Source organism: Petromyzon marinus, chromosome 26 (genome assembly GCF_048934315.1).
Source record: "Petromyzon marinus isolate PM22_M1 ecotype Great Lakes invasive population chromosome 26, UKy_Petmar_22M1.pri1.0, whole genome shotgun sequence".
NCBI classification, from domain to species: domain Eukaryota; kingdom Metazoa; phylum Chordata; class Hyperoartia; order Petromyzontiformes; family Petromyzontidae; genus Petromyzon; species Petromyzon marinus.
The window spans coordinates 10,455,291-10,479,834 of record NC_133692.1 but is presented as its reverse complement, the minus strand read 5'-3'; the positions used below and the strand labels follow the sequence as shown (position 1 = coordinate 10,479,834).

General features: G+C 46.1%; 1 protein-coding gene across 5 annotated transcripts in view; it reads left to right on the top strand.

Annotated features, from left to right (window-relative positions):
• The window catches only part of LOC116946079 (caskin-1-like), a 153,461-nt gene that overhangs the window by 104,368 nt on the left and 24,549 nt on the right, over window positions 1-24,544 (top strand). For 4 of the 5 annotated variants that reach the window (XM_076069829.1, XM_076069828.1, XM_076069827.1 and 1 more), the window contains 6 exons: window positions 1,252-1,376; window positions 8,058-8,075; window positions 15,447-15,522; window positions 18,117-18,205; window positions 20,461-20,571; window positions 21,432-21,533. In XM_076069829.1, coding sequence (XP_075925944.1) covers window positions 1,252-1,376; window positions 8,058-8,075; window positions 15,447-15,522; window positions 18,117-18,205; window positions 20,461-20,571; window positions 21,432-21,533 — 521 coding nt within the window. The remainder of the gene's footprint in view (window positions 1-1,251; window positions 1,377-8,057; window positions 8,076-15,446; window positions 15,523-18,116; window positions 18,206-20,460; window positions 20,572-21,431; window positions 21,534-24,544) is intronic. The other variant, XM_076069826.1, reaches the window with a different exon arrangement.

The following is a 24,544-nucleotide window of genomic DNA, read 5'->3' as shown; positions in this document are numbered from 1 at the left end:
GTACAGCACATGCTGAAAAGTAGTGTCTCTCTTACAAATATGTTTCCATTGCTAAATATAATACTCCAGCAGTAAGTTTTCATTGTAGCACATTCATATCAGTTTACTGTCATTCCCAATGGACCACTTCGTACGAATAGTGAGAAACACATTAAGGCTACTAAATCAGTGACTCGACGAGTGTTTGCGGTATCGATGGCATGCGGGGTAGCATTCGGGTTGTAACGGTTCATTATCCATTAAAGTTGTCACAGAGGTTTCCTGCTCGTGACCGCTGAGGGATTGGTGCTCATTGCCCGTTCACAGCCCTGAACCAGCGGTGGCAGTGCCACATTCCCACAGTGGGCGTGCATTCTCTCCGTAGCACAACCGCTGTTGACTTCCCCACGAAGTGGTACTTAATCTTTTATACACGATGGGTTTGAGTCAACCCCCTCGAGGATTTGAACTCGCAATCCCTTCTCACTGTGAGTCGCTCGACTCTGCTGCTGATCCCCCCTGGCCAAGCAGCATCCGGCCGAGCCAGATACAGCACACTCTGTAGCCCTCTTACCCATGTGACTGCCAACCGTTTCTTCCCGTTGTCTCCCACCATTGTCCGTGTGCCCATTTTTGTTCCCCATTCCAACTCTTGTGCTGACGAGAGCACGTGACTCAGGTGTGCTGGAAGATTGATCCTGTTGTCCAAGCGTTCGCACGGGCGAATCGCCCAGACGCGGTCTCCCAAAAGTGCTGTATTCATGCTATTACCTGCAATTGAGGTTTTTCTTCGGGTTAGTTCGCGTAAATAGAAATGTGTCGTTAGACCCGCCACCACCCGACACGGACAATTAGTGAGGTTTGTCGCGTTAATAAAACCATGCCAATTAGTTACTAGTTCAGCGCACCAGTGTGTTGTAGAGTCACAATTAGAAATGGTGACACATTCATCGTATTGCTCACGTTAGTCTGTGCCTCATTTTTTTTAGATAAAACAAGTATTTTGTGCAGAGAAAAAACAGTTAATAGCTTGCACTTTTGGCCAAAGTACTTGAAATCATATATATGGTGTGTATATATATACATACACCATACCTGCAATTGTACACTCACACACATGTACCATGTTTTGGCATGTCGTGACGACAGGGTCCAATTAACCTTGACAAAATTCTTGCCCTGTCTCCCACGCCCTCTTCTCCCTCTGTGTATCTCTTCCGACACCCGCTCTGGCTCCGTCTCCCCTCCTGCTATCGCCTCCACCACCCCCAGGGGACAGACGCAGCAGCGGCAGCACGGGAAGCGCCGTGAGCGTGCGCAGCTCCGGGAGCGGGCAGAGCATGGGCAGTGCCAACGGGCCCCCACCACCGCTCTCGGGCCCCGCCGAGGGCAGCAAGGTGAGAGCGCTGTCCAACCTCTTGACACTACATTTCGATTCGAAGCTTTCGTGGTCTGCAGGGATTCATCTTCTTTGGTTCTTTCGGTAAAGTCACGACGTAGAATGGAAATAATGATAAAATTCTCACGACGTTTCGGCCACAACACAAGTGGCCTTCTTCAGGTGAAGAAACAGGTCTATCCAGAAATACAGAGCTCATTCAAGCTCATTCAAGCTCTGACTTCTGGATAGACCTGTTTCTTCACCTGAAGAAGGCCACTTGTGTTGTGGCCGAAACGTCGTGAGAATTTTTTTATTTTATTTTATTTTTTATTATTTTATTTCCATTTTACGTGACTCTTGACACTACACAAGGTGGACGGAACCATCGAGTTTAGAGACGGTGGGGGGGGTTATCGTCGTGTGGATGTTCTAGGTTAATGAGATATTGGGACACGGTAGAGGGAATGCATTGCAATTGCTGCACTGTACCGGGTAATGGTTTACCACAATTACAGTCAAGATTTGCGGTTGGTGCCATGCTTGCCTTGAGATGGAGACATTCACTTTTGGAAACTCTCCCAACTGAGGCGGTGCACCACCTCGCGTCAATGATTGGTTCCCCGGCAGATGTTCGATAAATACTTCCCAAGATCCTTCGGATGGATTTTGGCCACATTTGGGGTCAACTTGTTTTGTTATGCGCCACTGTAATGATTGTCAGAGCTGGAATTGAAACGAGTGAAGTCACGCAACAATTTGACAGTGGTTATTTTTCGGACCGTCATTGTGACCAAGTATTTTGACTTGGTGATCGTGGGCAGAAGACAATGACCAGACAGAATGTTGATTATAGAGCTGAACGTGCTCAAGCATAATAACGGCGTTCGGTATCTTTAGCACACTTATCTGTTGTTACTTAAATCTAAATTAACGTGTAATAATGTTATCATGCAATACAATTGTAAGTCTATAACTATAAATATTCAAACATCGATTCGTTTTTTTTTTTATAAATAAGAGCCTCGCTGAGTCTCAATAGTAATTTTCATGAGGATACTGCATTGGGTATGTTTGGCCAGTTGGACTTGAAGTAATGTGTTTTATTTCGATTTAAAGCTTTCGTGACTGCAGGGATTCATCTTCTTGGTTCTTTCGGTAAAGTCACCACGTAGAATGGAAAAAATAAAATAAATGTATGTTTATTTTTGTTACTTTATTTCTATTCTACGTGACTTTACCGAAAGAACCAGAAGATGAATGTGTGCTTTGCTTCATGTGGGGAGAAAGAGAAGTACACAGAGAAAACCCACGACGCATGTCAGAGGATTTCACACAAAGTTCCACACACACGTGGGTTCACGAACCCACGTATATATTGACGTCTCCTGGCCCAAAAAAAAAAAAATCTGAATTAATCAAGATGAGAATCTGGCTCTTTGAATCTGACGTTAGTGTTCAGTCCCGATCCACGTAACAGAGCTAGAGCAGCTTTTGACTAAAGCACGTTGCCGCCATCAAACAACTGCCTTCCAACTGAAGCATTAATCCCGCAGAGCACGCAGTGCCCCTTCTTCAGACACAGAGAGAGAGAGATGGAGACGAGAGAGAGACGAGAAACATTGCACGATACTGTGTGCGTAGTCTGGAGTCGGCCGTTTACGCCAATAACATGACAATATTAACTGTAAATATTGCTACTTTCTAGATGTTTTCCAATCCACTGCTGGTTGAAGACCTCTCCCAAACTACAATATGGTTCTTAAAAAGACGTTCAGTTGAAATGCTGAAAAATGAGCCCTTTAACCAAAACAGAGCTTTTAACGCCTGGGGGTCACCGTTGTTTTGATGAATAGGTTTCGACTACGGCAAAGGAATCTTAGTTATCATCAACCTGAAATTTCTCTCCCATTTAATGATGCTTAAGTCGGCACAGCAGAGGCCATCAAGGGAAGAGACTGGGGATGGGGTGCTAGCAGCTATGCATCAGAATTATAATTTGTATTTATACTGGAGGAATCCGACGAGCCCTGAAGCTCTTCACTCAACCAAAATCTACAGCTGTGTGCAACGACGCATCGATTCAGCGGTTAAAAATGTATTCTTCTGCTCGCACTATGCAAACAGTATCGTGCACGTAAGCGTTGCAATTGGCATTTGGACTCATTGGCGGCACACCGGTGCGGCATAACACATTGGTCCTCATAAAACAGTCTAAAATCAAAATTTTAACTGACATTCGTCTTCCGACTGCTCACGAGAATTGATTTTGACGCCATCCGCAAGATGGGGTTGTGAATCGCTGGAAAATAAATAATCATAGCGATTTTTTGTTTTGTTTCACCGTGCACCAGGTGTACCGCCAATACTTTAATTTGCTGTGTGGAACTGGTTCACTTAAATCCCGCAGCCACTGGAAACGCTCTGTGCACCACAAGGAAAACCGATAATTAATTATTCAGTCTCAAATCACGGCAGGGGGGGGCATTGTGCCACGGTTGGTGTACATAGCCGCCAACTCCATTCACTCCACTCCCCGCCTTTGGGTCCTGTGCCTACTACAGCCCAGAGCGCTAGTGGGTAGACTCACGGACTCCTTTGCTGTAGTCAAAATCATCTCTTTTGTCGGACGGCCAGGTCTGCCCCCAGTGGTTGCCATCAGCGCTCATTCCCAGCCACCCTTTGTATATTAAGATAATGCTTAATAAGCCACCGTACATTTGTTTCTAAAACTAATTGTGTGTGTATGTATGTTGAACTTCTTTCGCGCCACACGTATCCAACCGTGCTAATCGGGGGTGTGGGGGCAAGGATAAACAAACTGAACACAAAAAAATGGTTCCGAAGAAATTCGTTTTAAATGTATTTGTTTATTCTTTATTGGCAGTCGTGCACAACGCACACATAAACTAAAACAAAGCCCATTGGACAATACCGCTTCCTTAAATATATACTGTTTTATTTAATAGGTGATGTGTCAAGCAATGATGGCCCTTCTTCATAGCACATATTTTTTTTCATGTAATAATTTAGAGTTATTACCTGTAAAGGTTTCGTGTTACAAAATGGTTACTCGAGGAGAAACATATTCTGACACCTTTTATTTTTTTAAACCCTGAAATGTAATACACTTCTCATGGCACCACATTGTAAGGTGTCATATCGAACTGTAGGCCACACAATTTTTCTTTCCTTCTACGTCTCTCTCTGCCCTGAATAAGGTGACCATACTCAAAATATTAGCTTGTCGTGACATAATACTTAATATTAAATAATAGTTGATTGTAAATAATATTTAAAAAAAAGGTTCCAAGAATGCCTGTTTTATCAAGAATATATATTAGGCAAAGTGGTTGTGCAGTTGTTCACAAACCTGGCAACCGAGTTCAATTCCCAGTCACGGCTAACATCAGTGACTAGCGATCTCTGAACAGAACCAGGGCCCTCTCGCCCATTCAGCAGCCCATACTTCCCTGCATGGTGAAGTATGGTCAAACAACCCCTCCCCCACGAATGACACGGTGCAGGGAGGCCTTCAACCATCACCAGATTGACAAAGGGCTGAAAGTAATTACTATAACTTATATAAATTTATTTCACTTCAGTACATTAAAGATAACCTTTTCCTTTCTTTTGTAAGACGTGACTGATGTGTTTCCAATTTCCATTATAGCCTGGTCTTAGGTTCCATTTCACCCCACCAGCGAAAGCTGAAATTGTTTTAGCCGGAGCCTGGTGTCGGCATTCTCTGGCAGATGTCGAATGTCGCACATTGCGCGTGCATCCGAGCAAAGGCACAATTTAATTTCTCAACCGAGCGGTAGTAATAATAATGTCTCCTGGTGTGGTAGTGGTGCCATCGCATAGCAGGACACATTCACCTGGACAGCACCGTTAGTTATCGGGGAGGGGTTAAGATTTCGGATAGGTGCCCTCTCTGCCACATTGCAACTTTAACTTGGTAGGCCCGTCTGCCCGTGTGCCTTGCTTGGGTTGTGACTGCGGCGCAATGTTCGAGAGCTAACATCAGTCACGAGCAATATCAGAATTGGTCGCTCGCTATCCCTCCATCAACCCACACTGACCTTCCGTGGTGAAGTGTGGTACATAATAATAATAAAATGCATGATCGACATGGCTTTTTGGAGGCCTTCATCGATTGGCGGATTAAGATTGGGTGAAAGGTCTTCATTAGAAACGGTTAACACAGGATGGAGCATTTGGTACAGTTGTCAGTGCACTGCACAATGAAGCCAGCGACCGGGATTCAGTTCCCAACCATGGCTGATGTCACGTCAGGGGTTAAAAATACACTGCACATTCCTATGGCAGGGGCAGGTCAATCCATAGGACAACCACAGTTTACTTTCCCAGAGTAGTGCACAATTTATCGACCTCGGCGGGATGATGGACTGAGTCAATCTCCAATCAGGATTTTAATTTGCAACCATCAGTCAGTCGACTGTAGCGCTGAGCCATCTGGTCGGGTGGCTAAAATAATTGACGAGTGATATCCAATCAGGTCTAACTGCACTGACCAGAATGGTGAAGTATGATCTAACAAGCCTCCATGACCAACGCCGCCTGGGCAGTGAGGCCTTCATCTAGCAATGGATTGACAAAGTCTGTGAATTTATTTTATTTATATAATGGTTACCACGTAAGCCTCCAATCCCAGGAATGCAGGTTTGATACTTGGTCATGCTCAGCTGAGTGGCAGGTGGAATCAGCACCTTGACAGGGAATTCTCTCTAGGTCTGCTGAGCATAACATGAGAACTTGTTGCAGTGTGTGAACATCAGTACTGGGGAGACAAAGGCGGCCAGATGTGTTTCTTGCCACGCCACTACCACCTATTGCACCATGGAAAGATGCTCGCTAATGACACTCATCCCGGCAGTCTATAAAATACAGTAGGGATTGTCATCTTCATGATGCAAGGAGTGCATTGCTTGTGTGTGGGTAGATGTGCTTGAGAATGGTCCCTTCATTTCACGTGAAATGAGTCACTTATAAAGGCTTCACCAAGGTGAAGAGGTATTTTTTTAAAATATAAAAATGCTCTTTTAGCACTTTACACCTTTTTCACGAATTGCAAATTAAACGAATGTCAATTTCAAGTGTTCACACCTGACGCATACACGATATATGTGTGCTCATTGTTTTACAGTCCGTTAAATGTTCAAACTCAGTCACACGCAAGTGCACATTTAAACGAACAATCCATGTTCCAATGATGGACCAATAGTCCGCCATTGGTTTTCCAAATTCCTGAGCGCACTTTAGATCCAAAAATATAATAATTACCCTAATTACAAAACCCACGGTGGATTCTGGGCCACCGCAGCCGCGGATCTTTCCCCTTGTGGAGGGTTATTTTCTGTCGTCTCCGTTGCTGTGTGGGTTCTGCCACCCCGTTTGTCTCCTCCTCGCTCGTTCCAAGCTCCCGCACCCATGTTACTGCTCAATGATGCTGCATGCCGCCACCGCAATCGATCGCCCGCTTTCCTTCCGCGGCAACTCCCGACAGTTTTACCGTCGCCCGGCTCTCTCAACGCCGCCGGCAGGGAGGGCAGGGGGGGAAGAGGAGTGTAGAAATCCACGGAAGCTTCGCCATTCCCATTTAACACGACCCCCCCCCCACCCCCCTTCAAACGATACAAGATTCAGGTCGTGACGAATTTAACCAAATTAACTGAAAGGTTTGGCAAGTGTAGTAGTAGTTGGTCATATAATGCAGGACAGTTACAAATAATTAGCTGCGCAATCGATTAAGGTTTAGTTGCATTCCTCATGGAAATTGTGCGTTGAATGTCGCTCCATTTGACAGTGGAGTAATGTCCAATGTGGGTTTTACACGTGTGGTCTCGTAAGTGATGTGTGGGTCTCACACTTTCACATGTTGCGTCCTGTTAGTGATGCAGCGGTGGTCGCAAACGCACTGCACGTGTGTTATGCCGCATAACACGGACTGGATTAGTTTTCCAGATGGAGTGGGAGTGGATCTGGAGCAATAGTTTGGCATCTGCTTATTTGATATAATATATTCTAGGCCTTATTGAAGGGGATTTTTGTTCCAGGTTTTTTTGTCCTGTGCTTAAATTTCAATAAAATTCTCAGAAATGTAAGCGGTTGGCATTTAGATGGTAAAATGCACTGTTTTGTTTGTAGTACTGTAATGCAAAACAGTGTGTGTATATATATATAAACAGCGTAGCTAATCTTCCTCATCAATCGTAACATGCTCATCTTCATTAATTATATGACAGAAATCCGTTAATAAAAAAAAACTGTTACCAAGTGTTCCACAAAAACATCGCCATCGCCGTCATAGTTGTAAGAGGCATTGCGTGACTCACATCTGGGCCCTGTGTATTTCATTTGACATGTGTACACACACACACACAAATGCGTGCACGGTACATATGCGAGTCAAACTGTTTCCTTGCTCAAAACGGGGCATTGGGATCTGTTGGTGGCCCTGACCCCACGATGGAAACTTCTCCACATTCCCCCGGGCAGGGAGACGACCGCCTTTCACCACCACTGAAAAGGCACAATAACAGATTCAGTTTTTAGCCAGACGAGCTTGGCGCTTCCGAGGATTTCTTCCCCCCCTTGTGATGTTACCTACGTGAAGATGGCATTGTGCATTGGCTGTATTAAATCGCAGTGTGTTACTTTCTCTGCCTCGTGTCAGTGTGCTTGGATTGCTGAAGTAAGTGGCCTTCAAACTAAGTGATGCATGTCTCTCCTGTGCACACCTACTGCTTTTATCGTTTCAAATTTCCACGTTATATTATTATTTGTTACCTCATTCAACGTGCCCTGCTTTGTACCCCCTCTGCCGTCCCCTCGCTCAAATACCTATATACCGTTCACCAAATGGGCCATATGACCATCGCGTGTTGTGGGATAGACATCCATCTCTGCTCGAATATTCGTGGCGAGCCGTTTTCGGTGGGAGACTTTGTTGGCTCCTTCCCGAACCCTGAAGCGCAGCCCATCTGCCTTGCGTGTCTCGTCGTGCTCACAGTGCCTTGGTTGAAGCGTGTCACGTTTTGTTCATTGTGTCACTTCGCCGAGCACTCCGCAACACCATGCCACGCGCGTGCGCCCGGGTCGTCGTGTGTGCATGCCCTCGTGTGCTTGCGTTTGGCCTCGATGGAATCACCTCTCATGCGCCAGCTCATTTCAAGGGCGGCTCCACACCCGGAGAGATCTGTTGAGCAATCAAAACGCTCTTGCAAATCGCGCAGCTCGATCGTTTGCCCGAGTTTCACGTGGACAACTCTGGTGGCAGAGACGTCAGCGTGTAGGCGATTCAGTGGCATGCAGCCAAGCGGCGTGACAGATCGCTCGGTCATGGACCAACCCTGACGCTGCTCACCACATTGTAACCACCACCACCACAACCAAGGCATCATTGTGGTGGTTCAATTGTATTGGGGCTATCCTGTGCTGATGATGCCTAAACAGGGTAAATCTGGTTGCACGGTTGCCGTTGTGCTTTACTGCCGTTTCATTTAAATAGGACACACGTTCATGTGGAGAAGTTTTTTCGGCTTGCCGTGGCATTGTAAATATTTTCAAAAATGTTTTACATGTCAAGGACATATTGCCCAGAGCAATTGTTATGGACAGATTGGGAAGTCAAAAGTCAAATTAATGCTTGTGGAAAAGTTTTGAGGCCTGCATTGTATTATGAACTTAAATTGTGTTATAGATAAACCTTGCCTACTGATGTAATCGGTGTTTGTTCCCGATGTTCAGGTTAATAACGAATCCAAAAATCGGACCAAGATGTTAAATTTCGGATGATCTAAAAAACTGATGTCACAGGAAGTGACATCACTTACATGACGTCACGGCCATCATTTCCCCACCAAAAGTGGTGTCACTTGTTGAATGAAGGCATCAATTATTGTGCAATGTAAATTACCCAAAAATATGAGAAAAACCTTTTAAAATTGCAATTAAAACAAATCTCAATTTCCAACATGTTTGATTGTTTATCCAAAACCCATCCCTATGATATAACGTTATCAGAGCCGTGAGCTTAACTTTATGAATGTGTGTCAGGTGAGGTAATACTACAGATCTCACCCCAACTACGAATCATCAGGACAGCATAGTGTGCTTACTTTATTGTCACAATGTGTGTGTGTATGTATACGTAGGCTACTTTGTCTACGTATCACGTGAGTTCATGTACCGTTGACTATGTCAATGCTTTTACAATACAGGAACCCAGATGGACAACTCGCATTCAAATAAACAATTGAAGAACTGCATTGGCGGTGGTACACAAATGGAATAAAGAAACAATTAACTTAGTCTTATGGGACAAATTTGCAATCCCAATTTCTGGTTAATAGCTCTTTTTAAAAGTAAAAATAGAGAAGAGAGGGGGCAGAACGATTTGACCAAAACGTTGATTATCTTGCAAAGAAAATACTTTCTTCCCAGTGTTTTCAATTTGCCGGTTAGTCTTGCTTGCCCCCTCTCTCTGCTGTCAAGAAAGGCACGCTCTGAACACCACGAATAGAGTGGCTTAAAAACTGCAAAGGTGAGAGGTTATAATGGAGTGGTGGAGCAAACACTTTTGGGAAGATAGCACGCTTGCCATCCAAAAGCTATCCCTGCCCTTCCCTCTAACCGGTGAGCCAAGCAGCCACTCGTATTACCCCTATCAATAACCAACTAGCTTCCAGTGACAAGTTCCAGCCTTGTCACTGAAGCTAAAAATGACCAACTAGCCAGCTAGCCACGACTACGACTAATCCTCCCACTGACCATAACCCTAACCAACAAGCCAACCAGCCCCTTGTACTAGCACTATCACTAATCCTAACCACACTAGCTATCGAAATGCCAGCCATACCCCTAACCCTAGCCAACTAACCAACAAGGTTATAGCACTAAGCCCTAAAATTCACAATGAGCCAACTAGCACGAGCCCCTCCCGCTGAAACTTAAGCCACTCATAGCCCCGCTACTGGCGCTTTGTCAAGGCCCCCTTTTCACTCCGTGTTGGTTTTGCAGTTGTTTTGTTCCGCAGCACCATAGCCAGAAGCGAGACGCTGCCGCTTCGCACATCTCTCTTGTGTGCAAGGCAGCGCTCGTGAATACGGTGGACAGCCTGGCCCAATTCGTTAAATGTTCACTTTAAGCGTCCGTCCACCTTAGCGCCCACCATCGATACCGACCGTGGGCCGGTGCAGAACCATCCCGCGCTTCGTTTCAAACGTGCGCATCAGACGGTTCCATTAACTTCCCATTCATCAAATTGTGTGCATCAAGTCCGCCTGCCGAAGGTTTCTCGCCCACCATAAAAGTCATGGCTCTTGTGGCTCCAGTTCGGTGGGGTGACGCACTCCACCTCGGGGTTTTCACTCCCCTAGGCGGGGTGGTTCAGGTAAATAATTGCAGAGCGGCTGGCATTGGCTTCGTAAGAGCTGCCTCCAAGCGAATGGCAGCATCAGCTTCATCTGGTTTTGCAGGACAGCTAACGAGCGAGCGATGTTCCCGGAGTATAAGCGAGCCTGGTACGTAATCAGAATCCTGGATTGATTGAGTTAGAATTTCTCATGACGTTTTGACAACGGTAGGCATTTCCAGTAAATGTTTTTAGAGGTCCATTTGGCGACTTTCCGCTTGAATAAAGTTGGCAACACTAGTTTGTCACTGTGCCCAAATAGGAGCCACAAAACAGCCATTGCTATGACATCGCGTTCCTGTTCTTCGTGGCCGGTGTGCTGCGTTCAGACGGATGAGGTTGCCCCATCGGAGACAGGGGGAGGGGTTGACCGTACAGGAGAGAGGGCCACTCTCGATGTTTGACCGTATGTGACTGTTCCACCGTCGGCAGGAATTAAAGCATGAGATCAATGGAAAGGAACGATAACGATAAACGCTGTCGGCTAAGCCCAAGCGTGCGTGCGTGTTTGCATGTCTGAGACTTGCAAAATCATTAATAACTATATACGGCTGAGCATGTAAACTCATTGAGCTGTCATGAAAAATGTATTGGGAATATTAAAACGAATAAACGGACAAATGGGTTTTGCCTTTCCACGTGAAAAAGTGTGACGTAAGCCGTCAGACGATGGGTGTTCCAGACTAATGTCATCCAGCGGCAAATGCTGAGCAAGCCTGGCTTTGCTGATGTAGTCCAGAAAGGTTGACATCGGTCCAGAGTTGTCTTTTGCTGGACTACATTTTTCTGTCATGTACAGATGGACATGTGTTACTTTATGAAATACACACGCTTTGTCTAACTGGGCAAATGTCTGAATGAAGGTTCTGTAGTTCACCTGTTTGTGTTTGATGATGTTGCATACCTTTCAACCCATACGATTTACCCGTATTTTTGTACAGGGAAATTGAGCAAAAAAAAGTATGTATTTGTTTGTGTTTCTCCCTTGTGATGGGACTTTGTAGGATGAACGTTGATATTTATAAGGGGCACGGGGTGACCAATAAAGTCATAATTGGTCGGTAATAAGGTAGGGCACTGAGAAGGGGTTGACAGGTATGTAGATGTGTCTCCCTCCCGCCTCCCCCCGTGCGTAATGTACACACAGTGTGTATATTAGTGTGTAATGTACACACAGTGTGTATAATAGTGTGTAATGTACACACAGTGTGTATAATAGTGTGTAATGTACACACCCCGTGTGTATAATAGTGTGTAATGTACACATTGGGTGTGTATATTAGTGTAATGTACACGCTGGGTGTGTATATTAGTGTGTAATGTACACGCTGGGTGTGTATATTAGTGTGTAATGTACACATTGGGTGTGTATAATAGTGTGTAATGTACACGCTGGGTGTGTATATTAGTGTGTAATGTACGCACAGAGTGTGTATATTAGTGTGTAATATACACGCTGGGTGTGCTTATAAGTGTGTAATGTACACACTGGGTGTGTATATTAGTGTGTAATGTACACATTGGGTGTGTATATTAGTGTGTAATGTACACACTGGGTGTGTATATTAGTGTGTAATGTACACGCTGGGTGTGTTTATAAGTGTGTAATGTACACACTGGGTGTGTATATTAGTGTGTAATGTACACACTGGGTGTGTATATTAGTGTGTAATGTACACATTGGGTGTGTATATCAGTGTGTAATGTACACACTGGGTGTGTATATTAGTGTGTAATGTACACGCTGGGTGTGTATATTAGTGTGTAATGTACACATTGGGTGTGTATATTAGTGTGTAATGTACTCACCCCGTGTGTATATTAGTGTGTAATGTACACATTGGGTGTGTATATTAGTGTGTAATGTACACGCTGGGTGTGTATATTAGTGTGTAATGTACTCACCCCGTGTGTATATTAGTGTGTAATGTACACGCTGGGTGTGTATATTAGTGTGTAATGTACACATTGGGTGTGTATATTAGTGTGTAATGTACACGCTGGGTGTGTATAATAGTGTGTAATGTACACATTGGGTGTGTATATTAGTGTGTAATGTACACGCTGGGTGTGTATATTAGTGTGTAATGTACACATTGGGTGTGTATATTAGTGTGTAATGTACTCACCCCGTGTGTATATTAGTGTGTAATGTACACATTGGGTGTGTATATTAGTGTGTAATGTACACGCTGGTTGTGTATATTAGTGTGGAATGTACTCACCCCCTGTGTATAATAGTGTGTAATGTACTCACCCCCTGTGTATATTAGTGTGTAATGTACACGCTGGGTGTCTATAATAGTGTGTAATGTACACACTGAGTGTGTATATTAGTGTGTAATGTACACGCTGGGTGTGTATAATAGTGTGTAATGTACACACCCCGTGTGTATATTAGTGTGTATTGTACTCACCCCGTGTGTATATTAGTGTGTAATGTACACACTGGGTGTGTATATCAGTGTGTAATGTACACACTGAGTGTGTATATTAGTGTGTAATGTACACGCTGGGTGTGTATATTAGTGTGTAATGTACAAACTGAGTGTGTATATTAGTGTGTAATGTACACACTGAGTGTGTATATTAGTGTGTAATGTACACGCTGGGTGTGTATATTAGTGTATAATGTACACACCCCGTGTGTATAAACTTGCCAGTGTGTGTATAGATTTTGGTGGAAACTTACATCCGTGGCCAACATCAGTGGCGATTATTTGAAACCGGTCAACTCGGCCTTACACGAGTACATGATGTCGTATGGTATAATGAGAAGGGTGCATAATTACATGGTTAGAGTCATTTTTAATAGTATCAAAAATCAACAGTTACAGCGTTGTGTGTAAGGGACTCCTCTACTTATGAACACGTTATGTTCCAGAGTTCTGTTCGCAAGTCGATTTATCCAACTTTACTCCTGTCGATTCCAAACATGTTGCACGGCGTGTACAATGAACACGGGGAATTTATGCAAGCGCTGTATAATTTCTTGTAGGCCTAGGTGCCACTGGTCCTTCGTGTTCTGCAGATGTAGATGCCAAACTTGATTTGGTGCTTTCGTGACTGCAGGAATTACTCTTTGATTCTTTCGGTAAAGTCACAGTAGAAACAGGAAATCAATTCATTAACTAATAGCATACGACGTTTCGATTGCAACACAAGAAATCATCATCAGGTACAAATGAAAGCGAAAACAAACCTATTAAACTTAGAAATATAGTGCAAAACAACACAGAGAGTCGGCTAACATAACAGTCAACACCCTACCTGTGTTATCGCTCTGCTTGTGTGTCTGTCTGTGTGTCTCCGGTTCTGCCTCTCTCTCTTAAATGTAGCAATCTTTGGAAGAACGTAATCAACCAGGTAGGGTGTTGACTGTCATGTTAGCCGACTCTCTGTGTTGTATTGCATTATATTTCTAAGTTTACAAGGTTGGTTTTCTCTTTCATTTGTACCTGATGATGATGATTGCTTCGTGTTGCAATCGAAGCGTCGAATGCTATTGCTTAATGTATTTTCTCTTTCCACTGTGACTTTACCGAAATAACCAAAGAGACGTGGATGCCATCACCGCCATCTGTTGCGCGGCGGTTGAACTTACGACCCTCGCTCCGAACAGGCGACTTGACATGCGGGCCAGGTTTGTTCGTATCTCTGGCGGTTCGTAAGTCACATGTTCGTGAGTAGAGGAGTCCCTGCATGTTGAACTTATTTCGCACCGTACGCGGCCAACCGTGCTAATCACGAGGTGCGAGGGAGGGGCAACAAACTCAACACAATAACCAGTGTCGTACAAACGAGAAGGTAAAGTATGTTTTCTGTTCTGTATTGGCAAGTGGCTCGGTGGTAGACAGAGCAGCTCGCAATCGGGAGGTTGCGACTTAAAATCCCGGGTGGGAGGTTGTTTGACTCAGCCGATTAATTATTCATCTGCAGTCGCGATACAATGAGTACCACTTTGTGTAGAGGTTAACAGTGGTTGTCCTATGGAAATAAAAATACGACAATACCTCACCCCTGCCATGGCAATGGGGAATTTCCACCACTGGCTCAGGGCTGTGAACCGCCGTGATGCTCAACGCTCATCTTAGCAGGATTCATTTCTCGTTTACTTTTCAGTTCATCACTTATTCACAATTTAATTGAGTTAAAATTTAGACATTTTGTTTTAGATTCTTCGTGCGAATGAATGCATTTTCACGTATGACATACCGCCTTAAAGTATTTTGTCAGCCGTTAACCATTTTTATGCGTAAAATAAATTCATTTCAATGAAAAGAGATGGGCGATAATGCTGTACAACAAGTTCAATTCGATTCCATTTTCATTGCGACGATTTGCAATTGTACCGTTGATTTCCAATTGTGGCTCATGCAGTTTCAATGCCCCGATTCAATGGTGCAATCCCCGGTCTTTTTGTGTGTGCATAATAAATATACATAATGACCGTGTGTTTACATTTGTAACGTGTATGCACGCAGGTACCGTACGTATGTTTGCGCGCGTGTGTACGTATATATCTACGTGTGTGTGCCGCTCATTGCAAGTGCACCGTCCTTATCCAGGTGGTTGTTACGGTGGGTGTGCGTGCGTGTGCGTGTGTGTGCGAGTGACGTGCCGTCTCTTGTCCGTCCGTCCCCTCCCCAGGGCTGCCTGCTGGGTGTGTCGCAGCCCTCTCCGCTGCTGAGCCCGGCCGTGAACGAGCACGGAGAGCCGTCATCAGGTACGCAGGGGACCACCCCCACACACGCCACCGTTCGTATCCGACACTGAAATCCACATTGAAAATGCAATCCCTTTAGAACAGCTGCTTGTTGCTGTCTTTAGTTTGGCGTCCTTCGCTCAGCCCCCCCCCCCCCCCCTGCGCGCCTCCGATTAGCACGGTTGGCTACGTACTGTGCAAAAGAAGGTTCCAATACATTCTAATACGTCAGTTTAACACGTAGGCTTTCGAGACCAATATCATGCATGGTATAGGTGTTTTTTTAGGGTTAGATCGCAGCTAATTAGTAAGGGTTGTCACGTAAACAGAACATGCCAAGTCGTTACTAGTACAGCAATCTGAGTACGACGTTTGGCCAGTAATTACAACTGCATCATCAGGCGGATAGCCAGATGTAACAAGAACAAACCCCTGTGTTATGGATACTAATGCATATTCCCATCTGGCTGGCTCCGTAGCATGCGGGGGGCTGCAGGGGGATGGAGGGGGCTGCCCCCCCCCAACCCCCTTCCCCTACTGAATTCTCACCCCCCCCTTCTCAATTCTTATACGCAAGTAGAAAAATGTTGGTATAACATCGGGGGTGAGAGCCAGAGCAGGATACGTGATGGACAAAAGCCAATCGTACCGTTGCTCATTCTGCCCCGCGTTTAACATTGGTTTGAGGTTTGTTTAACGTCGCCCGTGTGATGTCGCCCTGAGATTATTTATTTTTATCTGGCCGCCCACTGAATCGGTCTTTCTGCTGGAGGGCACTGAACTGGACCTGAGGTTAGAGCGCTCATATCATATTAAGATGGCTGCGAGTTCAAGTCCCAGTTGTGGGTCAACTCAGGCCATCGTTTCGCCGGTTCGATGAATTGTAGAACGATGTTGTGGAAAATCAACGACGGTTAATCCCACGGAGAGATTCACTTCCGTCAAAAGAATGTGGAATTTCCGCCGCTGGTTCAGAGTTACCAACAGAAATGAGTGCTGCCCCCGTAGCTCATTGGCGCCGGGGGGACGATGACTTCTAGCCGCTAGTCTCACGGCCGGGGGCAGGAGTGATGGGTGACGCAGTGGTTAGCGCACCGCACTATGAACCTGGTGAGCTGGGTTCAACATCCCAAGTTCTTGCTAACAAACATCAGTGGCGAGTGGTATCTGAACCAGTCCTGGCCGCCCTCCACCTCACCAACCCACACTCGCCAGCATTGTAAAGTATGTTCAGCACTCGGGAGGCTTTCATCCAGCAGTGGATTAACACCGGGCTGTAAATAATCGTGAAATGTTGAGACGTACACCCCAACAGATGTCTCTCCCTATATATAGGGCCAGATTCACATCTTGACAAAACATTGTACGTACACGTCAACGCTTTGGAGAATAAGCCCCACTGTCGCTAACAGCTAACACGGGACCAAAATGAACATCCGTCGAGAAATTGTGTCTCTCATGTGCTAGCCATTGGGCGTCCGAGCAATCCAAATATAACGCTGGCAGTGAAAGGGTTACGTTTCACAGGTGGCCATGGGCGCGTGTCCGGGCGTTTCGCGACTAATTTGTAGTGATCGCACACGCGTGGGCCCTCACACGTTTCGCATTCACGGTGGCTAGGTGTTGATTGTTGCCTCAAATTAACTTGAATCGTCAATTGATTGAAGTGGGTCAAAAAAGACGGGGCAGGGCAATGGCGCAGGTTTGGCGCACAGCAACCTGGTGGGGCTGCAAGGCGCGATGATGCACGGGTACATCGCGCATGCGACCTCTGTCCTCGTAGGCTTTTAGATAAGGTCACGAGATTCACAGACGAGCCACATATAGAGCATTTCAGAGTCCTCTGTCATAGTCTTGTCTTATGCGTAATTCACTCCAACATTTGTCTATTCGTAGATAGAGTTCCTTTATTTTAAATCGTGGGGGGAAGCAGCGGTTCAGTGGTTAGTGTGCTGAGCGAAGATCCCACCAGCCTGGTTTTGATTCCCGTATCCAAATTACATCAGTGGCAAGTCTGAATCAGTCCTGGGCAACCCCTTAATCGAATTGCACTGACCAGCGTGGTGAAGTATAGTCAAACAACACCCATGAGGTGAGGAATAATTTTTCCCCAGTGGATTGAACAGAAGTCTGAAATAATAATGTAATGTTCATCCAAAACAAAGTATAAGAGATGATACAGGATCGATAAAACAAGAAGTGCAACAGGTAGAGATACAAAAATAAATAATTGGTGCAAAAATAAAGTTCAACAAAGTATATACAAATGCAATCTAGTAATAACACAAACAATAAAATCAATCTTGATTTGAAAATCAAGTTACGGCACATTTACATCACTTAACCCTAAACAAACTTTATCATGAACGCAAACGCTGATGACGAGGTTGATGATAGCAATAGTGATGATCACTGCTACTGCAGCTATTATTGCTGCATCTGCTGCTTTGGCTGTTGATGATGATGATGAAACTCCTGTTTTTCTTGATGATTAATTTTATTCTGCAGCTGCTGATGATAATGTTACATTCTTCTGTTGCTCTCTGCTGCTAATTGTTTTAATTTATTGTCCTCACCCCTCTTCAATTCATTCTCTCACCACCTATCCGGTGCAGGCAGAGCCCACGGTGCAGGAGGCGTCCCTGTGTGTGAGCAGCCTCAGGGAGACCTCACCAAGAGACCCCATCACGTCTTGGAAGGAAAGGTTTGTTAACTACAAACGTATACAAACCACACAAAGATCCCCCGTATAGCTTTAAAAGACTGCTGGGGCAAGTGCTGTTAGCGAGAACATATGAAGGCCAGCACGGAACACGAGGGGGTGGGGGGCAAGCGCCAAGCCCAACCGGCTTTGTCTCCCCAGTAGCGATGTTTACACACCACACCAGATACTCATTTTAGGTTGAGTCGACCTAGGGGAGGCCCAGGACCAATTCAGATAATCGTCACTGGTTTTGGACCTGAGCGGGAATCGAACTCGGGTCGTCGGGTTCGTAGCGTAGCAGTAACTGCTACCCTACCGCTCCCCAATACCAAGGCCACCGCCATTCGCCACTAAGTGATGATGACGTTAGCACAGCGCCTGTGCCAGGCTAGGTACACTTTGAAGCCACGTGAAGTGTCGAAGGCTCGCTGACAGCAGATCTCGGGACAGACCCAGGTGCCATGGGTTGGCTGACTGAGATGACTGGTCGATGCACCAGCTGTGCCCCCTACTGTGCCAACTTGCTGTATTTTAGCCACCCGGCGCTCCGCTCGTTGTTGTGAGCGTTGCTCATCTGCCCTCCGTTGTTGCTGGAGGGCGACTGCCTCCAATTACCCAGTAGCCTCCTTCACGAGCCTCCTCCATACCGCTCCCCACACACATGCACACGCGCACACACGTCATTCTGCGCGAACCACGATGCCGATTCAATGCACGTGGGATGGAATTTTTACTGCGGTCGTCAATCTTGATGCATTCCCTGCAATCTCCGGAGCAGCGGTACATTTAAATGTCCATTAATGCGCGCCTGCATAATGCGGGTACGCCGAGCGAGCCATGCCGATGCCCCTGGTGATTTGGCAGCGCTGCGCTGAGTGTGTGTGTTGAATGCACTATATTGAGTGCGACTTGGCCAGCTCCCAATGCATTATGTATTTGGTGAATGGCATCCCATTATCAATGGATGAGTGGCCACTGTTTGATATATGAATTGTGAGTATTTCATAAGAAGAAGAAGAAGAAAAAGTAGTTGCTATATTTTGGGTATTATTTTCGTCATTATTGCTGTTGTCGTATTTTTTTTGACAAGTCCATCACGCCTCGTGGGATCATTAAAATCGGCACCGCTTTGCGAGAACTGGAACGCAGGCAGGAGCGCTGCCTCGTTGCTTATCGTTTTTTTTCTTCTTCTTTAACTTAACCAAGAAAAAAAAACTCACTGCATCCCTAGGCTTTCCTCATGTGGCGATTCGCGTGCGGAAGGAAACAAAGAGTACTTTGAGAGACCCCTTTGCGTGCCAGGTGCTCACAAACATCTTGGCAACCCGCTTGCTGTACTACCATCTCTCGGCCATGCTGTCGCCCTGCTGATTGGTCATTTCGGCATTAGCCAGGCGACACCGCGGCTGCTGACTTTGATGCCACCTGCAACCCCAGTGTTCATTTAGTCGGATGTATCTCACTAGCGTTCATAGTCTAAGTTCAGCTGACACAACCTGTGGAATTTGAGTCATCTTTGTCTGTGGATTGATTTTAGTGACTCTCTTCGGCTAGTCGGCTAAAGTAATCAAACATATTTAGTCTGCTCTTGAAAACAATGAATGCGACTTTTCATGAGTAAATGTTGGGTTTTAGTCAGAGTCTCGGTCATTCACTAAGAATATTCTCAATGAACAGGCCACAGGCTTTAAAGCGCGGTACTAACTTTGCAAAGTTATTTTTTGTTTCGCTGATCAGCTTCTGCAGAATTCTCCCTGTGCAGCATATAAATGTGCACTTCATTGTTTAATCACTGCTTAGCTTCCTCCAAGTGTAAATCCCTTCAGCTAGTGTTGTAGCTGCTCACGCAGCAGACAGGGAGTGACTCTCGCAACGGATCAGAGAGCTGGACCCCCCTAACTCAGAAGCTCGACAATTTGTTGCCGGCATTTGAGGTTTTTGAGAGAGATGCTGGGATTTTCGTGGCAAGGCAGGAAAAAAGCCGTGCAATCGTCTGGAAGAGAACGTGGCAGGTGAGTGCCTTAGATGTGAAGAGGCACAGAAAACCTGGTTGCTCTGGGTGGGACGCGTGTGCAGGATGGGGCAAGGTCGATTGTCGACACAGACTCGTGTAGAGATATCCACGAGTCCGGTGACCACGAGCAAGATCCAAGAAGGCCACATGGTGGGAGATGTCTAGAGCAAAATGTTGGAGGGCGCGTGTGAATTTCGTGAACGAATTCACTCTGCTTCAACCCTTTCCCGACTCTTCTCAGGACGCAGAGGCGATCTTCCAGTGGCTCAGCGACTTCCAGCTGCAGCAGTATGCGTCCAACTTCATCAGCGCCGGCTACGACGTGCCCACCATCAGCCGCATGACCCCGGAGGTCTGTGGCACCGATCGGAATACAAAGAAATGGAGAAATACCTTGAATGAGAACTTTGTTAAGTCAGCTACAGATTGAAATTAGATTCAACATTGAGTTTTTTGTGTTAGGCCACATTTGTGCGGTTAGTCAGAAGAGTCAGAAGTTTATTTGCTGAATAATGCCCATTGAGATACGAGGGCAGACCGCATCAGTGGTCAGACAAATCACGTTGTCTCGCGCACGAGCGTCTGCCGTGCCAATCACGATTGTTTCTGTTCGCCAGTAAGTTGAAGCCCAATTCTCACGAGCACATTCAGCAATTGGATTTGTAACATTCTTGCTTGAAACTACAGCAAGCATCTTGAGGACAGGTTCCAGGAAGTCAGAATAAAATCCAGGAAGTTGGAAAATATCTGTGCCACCTGAGCCAGCTTTGGAAGATGGGTGTCATGACTATGGCGGGTGGTGGAGACTGCTGGAGGGTTTTAACGACACAGATTTGGCCAGATCATTGCTTAGGACTCACTCAAAAATCAATCATCAATCTGGATGATGACAATATAGGGGTTAAATTTGAAATTGGGTATGATGTATAGTTTTAAAGCACTCTCATTCATTTTGCCCGAGTATCGAGTCAAATTGTCCATGACAGCTTTACTGGGATGGGTTCGGCGTTCTATGTAAGAGAGACGTAATATTGCTCACTGTGCAATGAGCACCGACTTCCACATGTGAGAATTATTTCCCCTTGCTACGCTGCATAGGAACGCCGAGGCACATAGAACATTGCAAGGGCTGAACTTGCGGCGTTGATCGTTTGAATGTATATTAGTTGAGTGATTACAGCCGCTGGGATATGTTGTGGTCTTGCGCAACAGGACCTCACCGCTATCGGAGTCACCAAGCCCGGCCATCGGAAGAAAATCTCCGTCGAGATCGGCAAGCTGAGCATCCCGGAGTGGCTGCCAGACTACAAGCCGGTGAGTGTGTGGCTTCGCACACAACCGACGCTGGGCTACGCGAAGACACAGCGCAACGTACAGCACGGACAGGTGCCCTTTGAGTTTGCATGCGTGTACGTTGATCTCCCTTTGGCGCCGTACGCGCAGCCGACCGTGCTGTATCGATGTGCGGCCGGTGACGCGGGCGCCCTAGTTGTAGCGCGCCGCTCGTCGCTAGAGGCGCGCGGTTCAAATCCGCCGGGCCTGCCCTGGTTGTTGCCGCGGCTGTGTCGTTGAATCATTTCTTTGTTCATGCCTTTTTTTCATTTTGCGAAGTGCCTCAATTAAAGGCGCTCTGTGTATACAGTGGTCCCTCGTTTATCGCGGGGGATAAGGTCTAAAAATAACCCGCAATAGACGAAATCCGCGAAGTAATCAGCTTTATTTTTTTACAATTATTATACGTGTTTTAAGGCCGTGAAACCCCTAGCCACACACTTTTATACACTTTTCTCAGACAGGCATTAACATTTTCTCACATTTCTCTCTTATTTAAACACTCTCAAAGTTCAAACTTTCGCAGATTTAAAAAAATAAGTACAATATTAGTAAATGAAACCAAAGATCAAAACCTGTTTTCAAGCCCAAACATTTTTATAAATCTGGCTAGCCGAACGCATTCTGTACTCCCTTAGCTAATCAGGACGCAGAACACACGTGCGGTTCTCCCTTAGCCAATCAGGACGACGAACACAATGCGCGTTCATACTGTACGCAGGGAAAAAAAGCATGCAAAATTACACTAACAAAAAATCCGCGAAAGGTGAACCGCGTTATAGTGAGGGACAACTGTATATAAAAAAAAAGAGATGAGACGTTCACCGCCCTCCTTGCGGTGAACGCCAAAGATCCGCTGGCGTCACTCGGAGCGAGTGACGTTCACCGCCCTCCTCGAAATACTGCGCTCATTCTCGTGGTGGGGGGCAGGGGGGGGGGGTGAATTTTCTTATCAAAACCATCTTCCTATCAAAACCCCCGTTATTCAATGAACGGCACTACATTTATCCAAGTCACAGCCTTTAATGTTATTTCTAATGCCTTTCCGATAAAAAAAAAATCTATACCATTTTTGAATATTTAAAATAAAAAAATACTTTCCTTGCTTTGCCAGCACCGAAGAAGACCGCAGGCCGATTTGGGAATGTGCAATAACAGTGATACCACTACAGTGGCCATTGTAGAGTAGTACAGTAACCAAAGTGGGGCTCCCTGCTTCGTGACGTGTCTGTGCAGCGTGGAGACGCAACTCGCAAAAGAGGTCAGCGAGCCTCAGCGGTTCCATCTCTGAGCCTCTGGAGTGCGAGTTTCCACTTTTGTAGGGTCCTCCCCACCACCCCCTCCTCCCCCCCCACAAAAAACAAAAACAAAAGAGATCTGTCATACGCTGAGCATCGTTTCTCCACCAACGTTATTTCAAGGACTCACGCGATTGGACACATACCGAAAGCAATGCTCGCGACGATCAAATGATAACGAATGTCTCATTTTCCGCTCTACCCTCTGTATTATTTGGGGGTCAGTTTAAATTGGCACCAGCGAGGCGATGTCACGGGCTCCGTTTGATTTGGCCTCTCACTGTTCACACGGCGGCTCCTGTGTGTGTCATCACGTGAGACTAATCGTGTGACTCATTAAACCCGCACGACCCGCCACCGTGCGGGTCGTGCGGGTTGTTTGGGCCAGACCTTCGCCAGACTGGTCAGTGCGGGTTGGTGAATGCGAGCAGCAGAGACAAGGAAGCACTGCCCCCTGCTGCCCCCGACACGGTAAAAAAATAATAATGACTTAGAGGTCATGCGCAACAGCGTCCAATAGCGCAGTCACAATCACGCCGGCTGGGGTGACCTCACCTCCTTCAATGGATTGGAAACCTGTAGCGATAGCACTGTTTCCTGGACGATGCATGCTAAGATGCGATGAGTGCCGCACTTTTGAACGTTTTTTTTTTGTATTTCGTACGCATGGATTTCAACTCCTGCATTGCCATGGGTGGACGTTGTCCGTGCTCATTCATTGCGCACCTTCCTCTGCTAGTCAATTGACAAGAGGGCAGAACACTATCATTACTGTTGAATCTAAGATGTGAATTATTACCGCGTCCCATTACTTCACAGTTTGGAGGGCGGCGCTTCTTGGCATCGAAATGTGAAAATGTCCTCGTCTCTCTCTCTCTGGCCCGCTAACAGTGGCGGCCACCATCCCACGCTCATCATTTGAGCGGGGCGCAACACTTTACATAGAGGCTTTCTTCTTCTTCTTGTGTGTTCAGTCTGATGATTCAGTGACGAGAGCACAACTTTGCGTGCAGGCCACTCTGAACACAACCCACACAAACGTTCACTAAGGGCGCTCCGATAACCAAAAGGACCCCGCTTTTTCAGAAGCGCATTTCATTTAATTCGACGCGAGCGAACCCGGGACCGGGTGAATGAAAGAATCCATTGCATTGTTTCGCAAGCTGCGGGGACGCTCACTGAGATACAATATCTCCGTCGCACCCGGAGCCCTGGCAGACAGCCAAGATGCCGCACTCACTGCTGCATTGAGTGAGGCGCTCAGGCATGATGCTCCAGCCCAGGGGGGGGGGGGAGGAAAAGCGATGGATGAAACCGATGACGTGATGGCGGCCGTGAGAAAAGTAACCCGCGACGAGATACCTCGAAGCGCAGATGGGGTGGTGCTGACACCAGCGAGTTGAGTGTTCGCGATTGGGTGGTGCTTAATGCATGCGGCACACTATGGGGGCATGGTTTGTAATGCTCATACTAACGCCTTTGTTCAATCCAGAAAAAAAGAACCCTCAGTGATGCTCGAGTGTGTGCGTGTGTTTCAGTAGGTTCTTGCACTTGGATTCTTGCCCAATTCCGTTAATGAGTGGGGGAGAAAACCAGAGTACCCAGACAAGGGGCTGTTATTAACTCAAAGCTCAGATCTATAGACTTTATTGCTGTACTGCCATCAAATGGTCAACTTGCAGCATGGGTTTACAG